The sequence below is a fragment of the Onychomys torridus genome, chromosome 8 (genome assembly GCF_903995425.1).
Source record: "Onychomys torridus chromosome 8, mOncTor1.1, whole genome shotgun sequence".
In the NCBI taxonomy this organism is placed as follows: Eukaryota; Metazoa; Chordata; class Mammalia; order Rodentia; family Cricetidae; genus Onychomys; species Onychomys torridus.
The window spans coordinates 21,234,957-21,247,569 of NC_050450.1; the positions used below are offsets into that span (position 1 = coordinate 21,234,957).

The window sequence follows — 12,613 nt, forward strand, 5'->3', positions numbered from 1 at the left end:
GTCCTGTGCCTGGAACTGTGCCCACCGCTAGTATGAAACCATGGTCTTTGGTAAAGACAATTCAGAAGGTAGTTGGGGAAGGAGGGTTACCCAGACTTCTGCCAACGCCTCCTACCAGCCAAGTTACCCAAGCACAGGGCATCCACTAGTGAAGCCCATAGACCAGCCTCTACAGCCAGAGCAGTGGGAAAGATGGGCAAGTAAGTCAGAAAGGTAATGGAGGGGTTTCTAGAGGGAAACAATCAAACTAGACTGAGGGGTCCCTCCCCTGAGAAATTCCTTGGCTGAACTTGGATATGGGTGGGAAGGTGCCTAGAGAGGAACCCTACCCCCCACCCCCTTGCTCAGTGGCTGTGAGAACATTGACCTGAAGCCTGAACTACCCATCCATGCTGTTATGTGTGTCCGGTCATCCATTCATTCGGCCAGCACTGAGTGCCCAGCCAATGTTAGGAGGCGCTAGGTGAAAAAGTGTGGAACCACTTGTAGCTTTGATTTGCTTAGTGTGGGGCAACCAGGGGTTCAAACCACCTGCTCCATGAATCTGGAGGCTGCTCTCAGGTCCTCTGTAAAAGGCGATTAATCGTCTTCCCCTATTCCCGGGTATTCTGAGACTTTAAGTGGGCATCTGTGAAAAGGACAGGGCACAGAGCCAGGTGTGGACTCAGCCCACCATGGGGGGCAGGGGTTCGCTACCTACCCAGCACCCCCACTTTCGCTCACATTCACCGCCCTTTGCAGGACCGCGAGGGCATTTTTGCAGTTTTTCTCTCCATGTCACAGACAGTGAACCCAGGAGACCTAGTCACCACTGCTTCTCTGAATTCCTAGAGCTGGGGGTGGGAGACCGGATTTATAGCGACTGGAATGTCCGCGGTTCGCAGACTCCGAGGGGGGTGGGCAGCGGCCCTGAACCCGTTTTGGGGATGGAGAGCCCGAACAGGCTGCTTGGATGCGTGGACTTATAGTCGCCAGGCCGGGGCACGGGGGGCGGGGCGCGCCGTCCCGCCGGGCGCGGGGACAAAGGCCCGCGGGCGGACGTGGCCCGGCCAGGCCGGGCGGGCCCTTTAAGCGGGGTGGGCGGGCGGCGCGGGGGCGGGCAGGGGCGGGGCGCGGAGGGCGGCGGCGGCGGCGGCGGCGGTGGCGGCTAGTGCTCGGCGGCTCGGATCCCGTTGGCCCGGTCCGGCCCGCACGGCGCTGGGCGCGGAGAACGGCCATGCAGCCGCGGCGCAGCATCGTGGAGGTGAAGGTGCTGGACGTGCAGAAGCGGCGCGTGCCCAACAAGCATTATGTGAGTCTGCGCCCGCGCCACGCGGCGACCCCAGCCCCGCGCAGAACTTGTGCCCCGCGCCCTCCCTGCCGTCTGTCTCTCCACGCGCCCCTGGTCCCTGCACCCTCCCCGCCATCTCCCCGCGCGCCCCGGGCCCCCGCGCCCTCCCTGCCATCTCTCCGCGAGCCCCCGCCCTGTCCGCCCACCCACCCGTGCAAAAGTCTGGCCCCAGCTGCTGCTGGAGACTCAGAAACCAGGAGAGAGACCCACGGAGGCGCGGTTTCAGGCCACCCTCCTGTCCAGAGGCGCCCAGACTCGTGGGACCAGCCAACCAAGCCTCTCGTCCTTCTGAGTATGGGTCATTTGAATACCCCTCTCCAGTAACTTCCGTTTAACGATGTGGGAAAGTTTCCCCAGGAGTACCCCCCTCTGTGAAATGAGAATTTTGTTTGGAGCTGGCAAGATTGGGAGGAAATGGGTTCCCGGTGTCATTTTGCAGATGGGAAGGCTGAGGGTTCCAGAACATGGACGGTGGGCCCTGGACCCACGGTGACCCTCAGGTGGGAAGTGGCCTCCAGAGCTGCTTAGGGACCTTGTCTGCAGTTGAGGTGGCCCAGGTTCCACCTCAGAGGTTCTGAGAAGTAGGACAGTGGATCCAGAGGAGGCCCTGTGGACTTCCCTCCAGGAGTGAAGGGAGCTGGTGTCCCTGCCTGGAAGAAGCTGCCTGTGGCAGCCCTGGAGAAGTTAACCAGGAAGGAGAAAAGCAAGAGGGAGGGAAAAAAAATCCTAACAAAGAAATGTGGAACAATAACTAGAAAAGGGCGTTGGCTGGAGGAAGGCTGGCCAGGGGCCTCCCTGGAAGCCCCTTTGGGGTCTGTTTGTTTAAGAGAGCCGTTCTTACAAAGCAGACAGATATACATACATGCCTTCCATGAGTCGCCCATAAAATTCTGGAAGGAGATGGCCGGGAATCCACTGCACTCTGCAAGAAAGGGCGTGCTGTGTTCCCATGTATTGTTATTGGCTAGGCGTTCAGTTACTCAGTCCTGGGCCAGCCAGCGGGGGCTGCTTCCTGGACCTGTGATATCTTTAAATAGAGCTGAGTTTTCCTTGCTTCAGAGCTCAGCTAAATTGTCTTGGTTTCCCCACACCCACCCCCTTTTCTCCCCTTAACTGTTGAAAATGGTGCCAAATCTTGGCTTCTTGTTGGAGCCTGCTGAGTTGCCTCTTGGGTACGGGACAGTTTTCAGTAACACACCAACTGGAGGAAGTAGAGCATTCTCTATGCCGCCTGCCACCAGATCTGTGAGCCCACCAGATCTGTGAGCCCGCCAAACCAGAAGAGCTGCAGTCACCGAGGACTGGGCATCATGGCCCACCCCCTCTTGGGCTGTCGCACACCTTTAATAGTGGTTTTTCCCAAGTCCATTTCACAGATGAAGGACACTAACAGTCAGGAGCAGAGCAAGTGTGTAAATCCTGTTGGACCAAAAATTTTGCGACCACGCCTCTTCTCAGACCCCACACACCCACAGAGGCCCTGGACAAAGTCCTTTCAAAACCTGGGAATCCACTCAGGCCCACATCTCCCTGCCAGTGCTTTGCAGCTTTGAGGGGTACCCCTGAACTTCCAACCAATTGTTAGGGGCCCACTGAGCCAGGTCTACATAGCAGCCTAGCTTGGGGCTCAGCTCTTGGACTCCCAGATTGCTGTTACTTTTTGGAGTCTCTGTGTCCTCAGATGAAAGATGGGATGATCATGTCCTCCCATCAGGAGCAGTCATGTGACCGACATGGCGTTCCTTAACAGTAGCCCTGTGGTGTCCATGTCTCTCTGATTGGAAACATGCTGAAGTCATGCAGGAGCTTGTTCTGAGAACTCGTTCCTCTGAACATGGGCTTAGTCACTGCTGTGACAAGGGACCTTCTCCCTGCCTTTAATTCCCCAGATGAGGAAGGGGGTGGGGATGAATGCACCCTGAGTCATCCAGAGGAGCAGATAATTTGGTACAATGGTAGGAAGGTCCCAAAGTCAACAGCAGCAGATGTGGACCGTATCACCTGTCCCCCCAGCTCCGAACACTGAAGGGAGTGGGTCAGGAAAGCCGGTGTTGGCAGCCTGGCTGAAGTACCCTTGCTTCTGCCCTCCATACAGCAGCTCCCCTTTCCTCAGTGGTAGTAACCAAAAATACAGACAGCGGTTGAGTGTCCCAGGGCCCCTTGGGGACCATCTTAGTCTGTTTTTCATTGTAGAGCCAAGTACCTGAGGTTCAGTCCTATGTAAAATAAAGAGGTTTCTTTAGCTGCTTGGGGAGCTGGAAGTCCAAGACTGGGCTGCCTCATCGGTTTGGCCCCTGGACTTCTTGGCTCCATCCCGGAGTCATAGGTGACATCATGGGGGGAGCATGTATAGCGGGAGAGATTGAATGCTGAGACTAGAAGCCAGAAAGATGGGGGAGGAGCCCCTTTGCTCCTTTGTAACAACCAGCCCTTTGGGAACTGAGGTCCTGGGAGAACTCTGTTAAGACCATACACCCAATCACCTAACTGCCTCTCCCTAGGCTCCGCCTCTTAGGTCCTACCACTTCTCAGGTCACCACACCGGCAACCAAGTGTTGCCCACACAAAACTCTTGAACATGGATAGATCATATCCAGACCTTAACAGGGCTGACACCACGTACTTCTACGCCTGTCATACCGCCACAGTGCAATGTGCACGTCAGTTTGCAGTGTCCTGGCTGCTGTGCCCCTCTGATGCCGGGTCTGGAAGAGACCCGGCCAGAGGTTCTGAGGCTTCAGTTAGACAACAGTACCTGGGGCTCAGGGCGTGGTCCCCTGCTGCACCTCCATGTCAGGTTAGCAGCCTCTCCACAGGGGCCGCCTTCACCTGTGGACAAGGCTGGTGTCACTGTGTGTCACCCCTGATGTACCTGTCCCACTCAGAACCTGGACTTCAGAATAAATGTGAAGGGAACTCCTCAGAGTGACATCCTGGGGCCACCCTCCAACTGGAGTGTCTTCTAGCAACCTATAGGCTCTGGAGGTCTTGTTGGGATCCTCTCCCCTGTACGGATAAAGGACACACAGGGTCAAGGGAACAGTATGGTCCCCAACCACAGCAGTACTAACTAGCCCTAGATGGAGCCTTGGGTGTGGGTTTCGTTGTCCTGACAGCTCTTTGAGAGTGGTAGACTCCTATCATGTGACTTCAGTGTTTCAGAGGCACAGACAGAAAAAAAGCCCGCCCCATCCATAGACTCCTGCCTCTGCTGAGCTGTGCATTTGACTTAGGTCTTTTGTCTTTGTATTTAGAATAAATAAATCACAGAGGCAGAGCCCCATGTGCCCTTCCACTCACATCTTTCCCCAAACCACTGCCCCGCATCTGTTATTTATCATTCCCAGTCGGTGGCCCAGGCGGGCCTGGAACTAACCATGTATACCAGGCTGGCCTTGAACTCTCAGAGATCTGCCTGCCTCTGCCTTCCAAGTGCTGGGATTACAGATTGCCATGCCTGGCCCTCACTCACTTTTAAAATACGGATTCACAGATTTGAGAAATGGCTCAGTCATTAGGAGCACGTGTTGCCCTTGCAGAGGACCTGGGTTTGATTCCCAGGACCCACATGGTGCCTCACAACCATCTGTGACTCCAGTTCCAGGGGATCTGACACCCTCTTCTGGTCTCCACAGACACCGGGCACACGTGGTGCACATTCATTTAGGCAACATCTACACACATAAAATAGGGGTTCATAGGGATAACTTTTTTAAAATTTAACTGTCTTCTTCACATATCATTTATATACTACCACAGTGGCCTGTTGTAACCATAGAGGTCACTGGCATTTGTAGTAACTGTTTAGGGCTGAATAGCCATCACCCCAGTCCAGTTTTATAACATTTCTGTCACCCCATTTGCCATCAGTATCCCCTTCCTTGTCCTTTACATGTTTACCTGCTAACCCATCTCAATCTTGTCTTCAATGTTTTGAAACTATAAAAATCTTGCCCTGTTCAAATCTGTGATAATACGGAAGCCCCAGTTCATCTTCACTGCTGCATAGTACTCCATGTGAGGCTATTTCCCTCCATTTTGAAGGTCCTCTTCTCCTGGAGACTCAGGGCTGTTCTTCCCAGCAGGTAACCGGAACTGTTCCTTTGTCTAGTCCCAACACAGGAACTCTGCTGGGCCTTGGGGTGTTATGTTCAACTCTGTGTGTTCCTGCAGGAGCCACCTCCCGGGGATCCCTCTGTGCAGGGCCAGTCTCTCTATTGTCAGACTTTGTAGCTGATGCCAGACTTCTTGCTGCACGGTAGTGTCCCCTGATGGTGCTCCTCAGCCTTTCCCTGCTTGCTAATGTGGTCCAGTGGCCGTGTGTGCCTTCCTTGGCCGGCTGAGATTCCTCCTCTGTGAATTGCCTGTTTATCCTCTGCTGCTGGCTCGTGTGTTTTTGCCTTTCATCTTCTCATGATGTGAAAGGTTTATACATCTCAGATACTAATCTTGCAGGTGGTTAGATTAATGTTCTCAGTTTCCCCTTGAGGAGACTGTAGGCTCAGAGGATCCAAAGTATGGGTGTGACGTCACACAGCAGGGGAGAAACTGCATGGGAACCAAGCTAGGTGTGTTTGTCTGGAAGATTGAGGCAGCTTTGTGATGCCACCACAAACCAGGGGGCTCGTTGTTGCCCCTTTTCTGAGATGTCGGGGTCATCCTCGGCCCTTCTCTCCTCCCTCTGTTCATTCAGTCTACTGACAAGCAGGTCATCAGCCCTTGTCACTTACTCCAAAGAAGCTCTGAGTGGATTGTCCTCATAGAGTGAGAGATTGTCAGGGCATCCCTCCTTAACTGGTCAGGTTCCTGGAGCCTGGGAGTGATGGTGCCTGCCGAGTCAGTGAGGATCCTGTGAAGCCAGAGCTGACCTCTGTATTGTGTGGTGGTCCCTGGATGCCGAGCTGTGTGGAGTGGAGATCTGTTGCCCATGTATATCCACAGCCATTTCCCCCCTCTGCCGTCCCTGGCACCCTTTTATGGAAACCCTCAGAGCAGGGCAGCCAGTGGGGATGTTAGAGACAAACCAGCCTGGGTGCAAGTTCTCTGTGGCAGTAGACCACCCTGTCCCACATTGGCTTCTGGCTTTGTGAGCAAGGTGGCTCCTTCTGAGAAGATAGTGTGAGAATTCGAAGGTGCTAGAATTCTGCTGGAGAAAACTGCCAGCGACTAGCACATTTCTTACTGACTTACCTTTGCCTTTGTGGTGGCAAAGCCTGGCTTTGCCTCTCATCCCTGCTGGCTGAGCTAGGAGACCTGCCAACGGCACATCCGAGGGTTTAAATCCTGATCCTCAGTGCTGAGCCTGATGACATTAGTGTGGCCATGGAGAACCACAGCATGGCCCCGATCTGGAGCCATTGCCCCTCTGAGATGTGCTGTGTCTGCCTCGCTCTTCTGATAGCATGAAGAGCTACTCCAGTCTCCTCTACTGATAGTCCTGGACTTCCCCATGTCTGTCACACAGTGGTGACACCCTCACGGCATTTTCAAAAAGAGATCTCTTATTTTTATCTATATGCGCATGTGCTTGTCTGTGTGAGGGAATGTGCAAAACTACGCTGATGTCCTTGGAGGCCAGAAGAGGGTGTTCAGTCCTCTGGAGCTGACATTACAGATAGTTGTGAACCTGGGTGCTGGGAATCAAACTTGGGTCATCTGGAAGAGCAGCAAATGCTCTTAACTACCTAGCCATCTCTCCAGCTCCTGATAACTTTTTTTAAAAGTGTCTTTTGCTTTCTTGAGGCTGAAAAAAAAAAAAGGTGGGGTGCCTGTCACAGAAGCAAGTTGTGCCGAGGAGGCAGCAAGTAAGACAGCTTCGGGATGCTCTTCTGGGGACCTTGACAGCTGTGCCCACTGCTCCCGTCCCCTCAGCCCCAGGTGCAGGCACCAGCACCCCCCACTGGAAGGCCTTCTGCAAGAGTGGTGCCTCCGCTGCTTCTCTCTTACCCTGGGTCCTGCAGGTTGAAGGAGGCTGTGCCAGCATAGCTCCGAATAATTTTCAACAGGGAATGGGTGCAGACATTGAATCTGTGCCTTTCCACGCTTCTAGTGAATGGAGAAAGCCCACTAGTCAGATTGCTGCTCTGCCACTTACCAACTCTGTGACCACAGCGGGATCTATTACTCTCTATGCTCAGTGTCCCTATCTATAAAATGGGGTTGTTAGTAGTTCCAGTTTGAGGAGGCCAGTGTGAGGATGGTAGTGGACCCAGGCCCTGGTCCCAGCCTGGCCAGATTAAGCCTCACTAGGAACATCCATGTATAACTGTCATTTACCATAGCTGTAAGTTGGTAGCTGCTTAAATGCCCGTCAGTAGAGAACAGGATCCTGTGACATGCACATGTGGAATTCCAGGAGGGTGGTTAGATACACTTGGCTTCTGCCAGGGCATCACAGTCAAACTGGCTATGGGCACACACTCAGACCCTTCCTGCAGATTGCCACTGAAGGGTGGAAATGACCATCTACAAAAACCCAGAAATAGAGCTGATAAAAAAATGTTGCACCTTCTTTGTTTTGCTTGTCTGTGTTTTTTAATGTTTTCCAAATGTTCTGCAATGTACACACGGCCCTGTTTTTAGTGAAAATAAAAACCGGTGACTGCTTATTTTTAAAAAAGAGTCTGTGCCAAGCCAAGGTGGCTCCAGCAGGTCCCCACATCCTGCTGTCACCCTGAGGTCCCTCTGCATTCTTCCTGATCCTCCAAGAGCAAGGCCTCTTCAGATGGGCTTCTGCTGGTGACACACACTTCTTTCCATTCCTGCCACACATGAAGGACTCACATGTGGTTTTCCAGCCACGAGCTGAAGAAACAAAAGCTGTGAGTGTGAAATCCTGCAGGGCAACCAGGGGCCTGATTTCCTGGCTATAGTGTGCCTTGCCCAGAGAGTCCAGTCCTTCATAGTGCCTGCAGCTAAGGAGGGGTGCAAAACCAAGCAGTCCAGAGTCCCGCAGACACTCTGGTGTGCTCCCTGAGGAGTCCTGGAAAAGTCCTCCAGCTAGAGGTATGCCCCGACCCCTGCTCCTGGGGTATTTTGTATGTCTGAGGGCTCCCCAATCCAGGTATCCACAATGGGCAAGTTGCATGGTTTACTGCACCTCCAGAAAGGACCAGACTAGAGATCCTCCCTTTGAGCTGCACATCCTGCTCATGATGCTTGGACTCAGCTTGCAAATTACTCATCTGTCTTAGTTACAGTTGCTATTGCTGTGATAAAACACTATGACCAAAGCACCTTGGGGAGGAAAAGGTTTATTTGGTTTCTCTATCCTGAGTCACAGTTCATTGAGGAAAGCCAAGGCAGGAACTCAAACAGGACAGGAACCTGGAGGCAGGAGCTGATGCAGAAGTCATGGAGGGGTGCTGCTCACCATCTTGTTCCTCATGGCTTGCTCAGCCTGCTTATGGAATCCAGGACCACCAGCCCAGGGGTGGCCCCACCCACAATGGGCTGGGCCCTCCTCTATCAATCACTTATTTAGAAAATGCCCCACAACTGGATCTTATGGAGGCATTTTCTCAATGGAGGCTCCCTCCTTTCGGCTGACTCTAGCTTGTGTCAAGTTGACAGAAAACTAGCCAGCACAGCATCCTTTTTCCTTGGAGGAAAACTGGTGAATAGTCTTCCTTCTCATGTCTCAGTTGTCCCCGTCCCTTTGTGTCCGTGCAGTTGCCGGAAAGGGAGATGACAGTCCCTGAGTACCCTGTGCACCAGTGGGTCTTGGCTGAGGGGAAACGAGGCTTGTTCGGACAGCCGCATGTGGCACCTGGAACCCAGCTCTGGACTGGTACTGTCCTTTGTTTACTGCTGGCCATGAGGTGTCCCTTCTTCAAACCTGGTGGCTTTGCCAGGACTCAAAAGCTTTTTGCAGAATGCCTAGGGACAGACACAAAATGCTGGGATGTTTGTCCTTGGAGTTTTCCTATCCTTGGAGCAGTGTCCCCAAGCTGACGCTCTGTGGTCCCTTTCCTAGAGCCCAGAGTGGTGCAACTGACCAGACCCTGCACCAAGCTGACATTTGTTATCTCCTGGTCGAACGTGGGGACAAGGTTTGGAACAGAGTAGCAGGTATCTCAGTGGCTCAGAAGTGGTACTGTGGATGGGTGGTGTGGCTGCCCCCACTCCCAGGACTCTGTTCCTTCTGGGATCCCACAGGCTGTTTCACTAGAAGCTGCGGGCCCTCTGCAGCATACTCAAGCTTTGGGGCTCCTCCCTCTTGCTTTCTGGCCCAAGCCTTCTTCAGGAGCTACAGAGAGAAAGGCCTGGGTGGGAGGAGAGGGCATTTCACCATCAACCTCTGCAGCACCACCTCTGCCCATCCTGAATGAGCAAATGAGAACCCAGTACACCCAGTACAGTGTGAATTCCAGATAAATACGTACCCAGTATCTGGACCGTACTGATGCTCAGTGGTGACTCATCACTTAGCTGGAATTAATTTTTTCTGGGCACTGTGCTTCATACAATGTTGCCAGAGATACCTCTTTGCAAACAGCACTCCAGAACCTTCCTACTGGGAAGTCCACTGTGTCTTGAGAATCTGTGGACAAACACAAGACACGCAGGGGCCAGGGAATGCAAAAACAGAGACAATGTTCAGATAAACAAAGGGTCTCCAAGGAAAGAGGGCAGACAGATCACCTTGAACTGCTTCTGAACCCCAAGAAGGCAAGTAATGAGGAGGTGTAATGAGGAGGTACCCTGAGGCTGATCACCCAGCATGGGATCGGTGATGCCCAGTGGACAAGGGTAAGAAAGATTTGGCGGAGAAAAGGGACAGAGATTGGGCAAGCCGAAGAGATGTGAGGAGTGGAGATAGAAGCCATGGATGGGAGGAAGTTAAGAGACCTGGGCATCTAGGACCGTGCATGTGGGCTGGCGCCGGGGCTTGTGCACTGCATGGACCACATGCACAGTGAAAACCACTAAGCAGAGAGAGAGGAGCTGATCCTCAGAGAGGAGCTGATCTTCAGAGAGGAGCATCTCCAAAGCAGGAAGAAGACAGAGCCCATGTGGACAGTGGAGTCAAGACTGGGTCTTCAGGAGACAGTGTAACGGCCACTGGGATTCTAACATTTGAGCCGTGTGCTAATAACTCCAAGTTGGTTTTGCTTTCAGAATGTAACAATACTTTTATTGCTAATTAATAATTATGATAATATCAGACACTAACTGTCATTGACCTGAGTGCTTCTCACGTGCTCAAGGGTCTCATACCTAATGTCACTGAGTCTGTGCAGTAGTGTTCCCCAATAAAAAGTTTATGCAGAGTAAGTGTCAGAGAAAAAAACAAACAAACAAAAAGAAACAAAGTCCGGACCAACTTGAGCCAGAGAGGAATGTAGAGAACCAAATGAACCCTCTGCTCCCATCTCTGAGCAGATAGGAAGCAACAGCACCACCAGTGGCGTCTGATCCCACAGCTTTAAGAGGGACGCTGATTGGCCAGATCACCTGACCATCTGTGGTCAGGTGGAGGTGGGATATCCTGATTGACAGTCCTACTCTTATTTCAAGTAGTGGGCAGCAAAGGTCAAAGGGCGCTGGGGTTGGAAGGAGGAGGCATGGACTGGGAAGATGACGACGTTTGAGTTCTGTCCTAGGCTGCTTCCCACGTGGAAACTGAGGGAGTGAGAAGGTGAGGCAGTTCGCCCAGGATCACACTGGCTGGAATTGTGGGTACCAGCACTTTCCAGCGCTCACTGGGGGGAAGCTGCCTTAAAGCACACAACATTGGTGTGTTCACTTCTGCTTAATTAAGCAGAATTGCACGAACCTCCTCCGCCCACAGTGCTGGCCCACAAGCCAGAACCCACGAGGTGGCGTCACTGTTTCCTCTTCTCGGGCCAGGGTGTGAATCAGCAGCTGTGGCTTTGGGCCACCCTTGGCTTCCAGTCAGTTCCACAGATGTGGCTTAATGTCTGCCCTGGGCCAGCTGTGGATCAGGGCCAGAGAGAGAAGCAGTGATGAGCAGGCACAGGGCTGTCCTTAAAGAGATCACCTCCGCTGAAGTGCATCTGTGATGAAGAGAATGGAGGGCACAGGGCTGGGGTCCTGTTCCCGAGAGGGAAGCCAAATGAGGATGCTTGTTGGGGACTGGCAAGCCAATGCTGTCTGGCAGAGGGTCCTCAGTGTGGGCCTCCGGCTTAGAAAAGGGCCACATCTCAGTTTTCACACCTCTCTAAGACTGCCTTCCATTCTCTCCTGATGTGACTGTCTTTCCAGGTAAACTCACTAATTTTTTTCAGCATATTTTTAATAGTTCCCTGGTCCTCATCACTGCTTAAAGTCATGGTGTCACATGATTTATTGATAGATTTTTTTAAAAATTAATAAACATATGTCTGTTACAATTTTGCTTTTTATTTTAATAAATGGGGTTTGACTTGGTTTCATTTGGAATCCTATGGATTTTATTGATTTTTAAATCATTTTGAGATGGAGTAGTAAATTCCATGAGATTGCCAAATGAGCTCCCAGAAAGGATGAACAGCCCCTGGGTAGAATGCTCAGAGGTTGCTAGCTAGGTGGCCTGTGATAGCCTGGCTCTGTGACCTGGAGTTAGTGGCTTAGCCTCTCTCTGTCGGTTCTCTCTTCTGGGAAATGAGGGTAGGATAATGACTGAGGTGGCTTACTCACAGAAAGGGTTTAGTTCACTTCCTGGCGTCTAGAAGTGCTGAATAAATGGTTCCCTCTTTTCTTTTGAAGGATAAACATTTTGTTGAGGGCACTAGGAGCAGCGGGCTGGCTAGTGGCAGAAGTACAACCTGCAGCCAGTTCCCTACGCCAGTCTTTACCACACCGTCAGCTTCGGACCAGCCACGAGCTCTTCTCTTTGCGTGGCTGTCTCTTCTTTTTAGACAGGGTCTCACTGTGTAGCCTGGCTGTCTGCCTCCCAAGTGCTGGGATCAAAGCCTTGGGGTTTTCAGCCAGCAGCCTCAAGTACACAACCAGTCTGGAAGGGCCACACACAAGTCAGTGTTCTAGGTGGACAAGGGTCCAGTTCACTAAAGTTCAGATTAGTCAGCTTCTGTGAGGACTGATAGGTTGAGACATTCAGCATTAAAATTATTCAAAATAGCTTAAATATCTACCACTGAGAAAGAATGTGACATACCGTGTCACTGTGGACCAAGGAGCTTTAAAAGCGATTTGTTCAAAGCATGTTCAGTAAAATGGAGAGATGCTCAACACACAAGGCAAATTAAAAACATAGTCATCTTCTTGGCCTGTGTGCCTCCAGTTCTGTCCACAGGCTGGAACTAACCATGGTTTGAAAAC

At 52.2% G+C, this 12,613-nt stretch overlaps 1 protein-coding gene across 2 annotated transcripts in view; it reads left to right on the forward strand.

The window, feature by feature from the left end:
- The first annotated feature begins 1,148 nt into the window (after positions 1-1,148).
- Positions 1,149-12,613, forward strand: part of Sh3pxd2b (SH3 and PX domains 2B) — an 83,866-nt gene continuing 72,401 nt past the window's right edge. For both annotated transcript variants that reach the window (XM_036196452.1, XM_036196453.1), the window contains exon 1: positions 1,149-1,291. In XM_036196452.1, the coding sequence (XP_036052345.1) occupies positions 1,217-1,291 (75 nt within the window). In that variant the 5' untranslated portion in view covers positions 1,149-1,216. The remainder of the gene's footprint in view (positions 1,292-12,613) is intronic.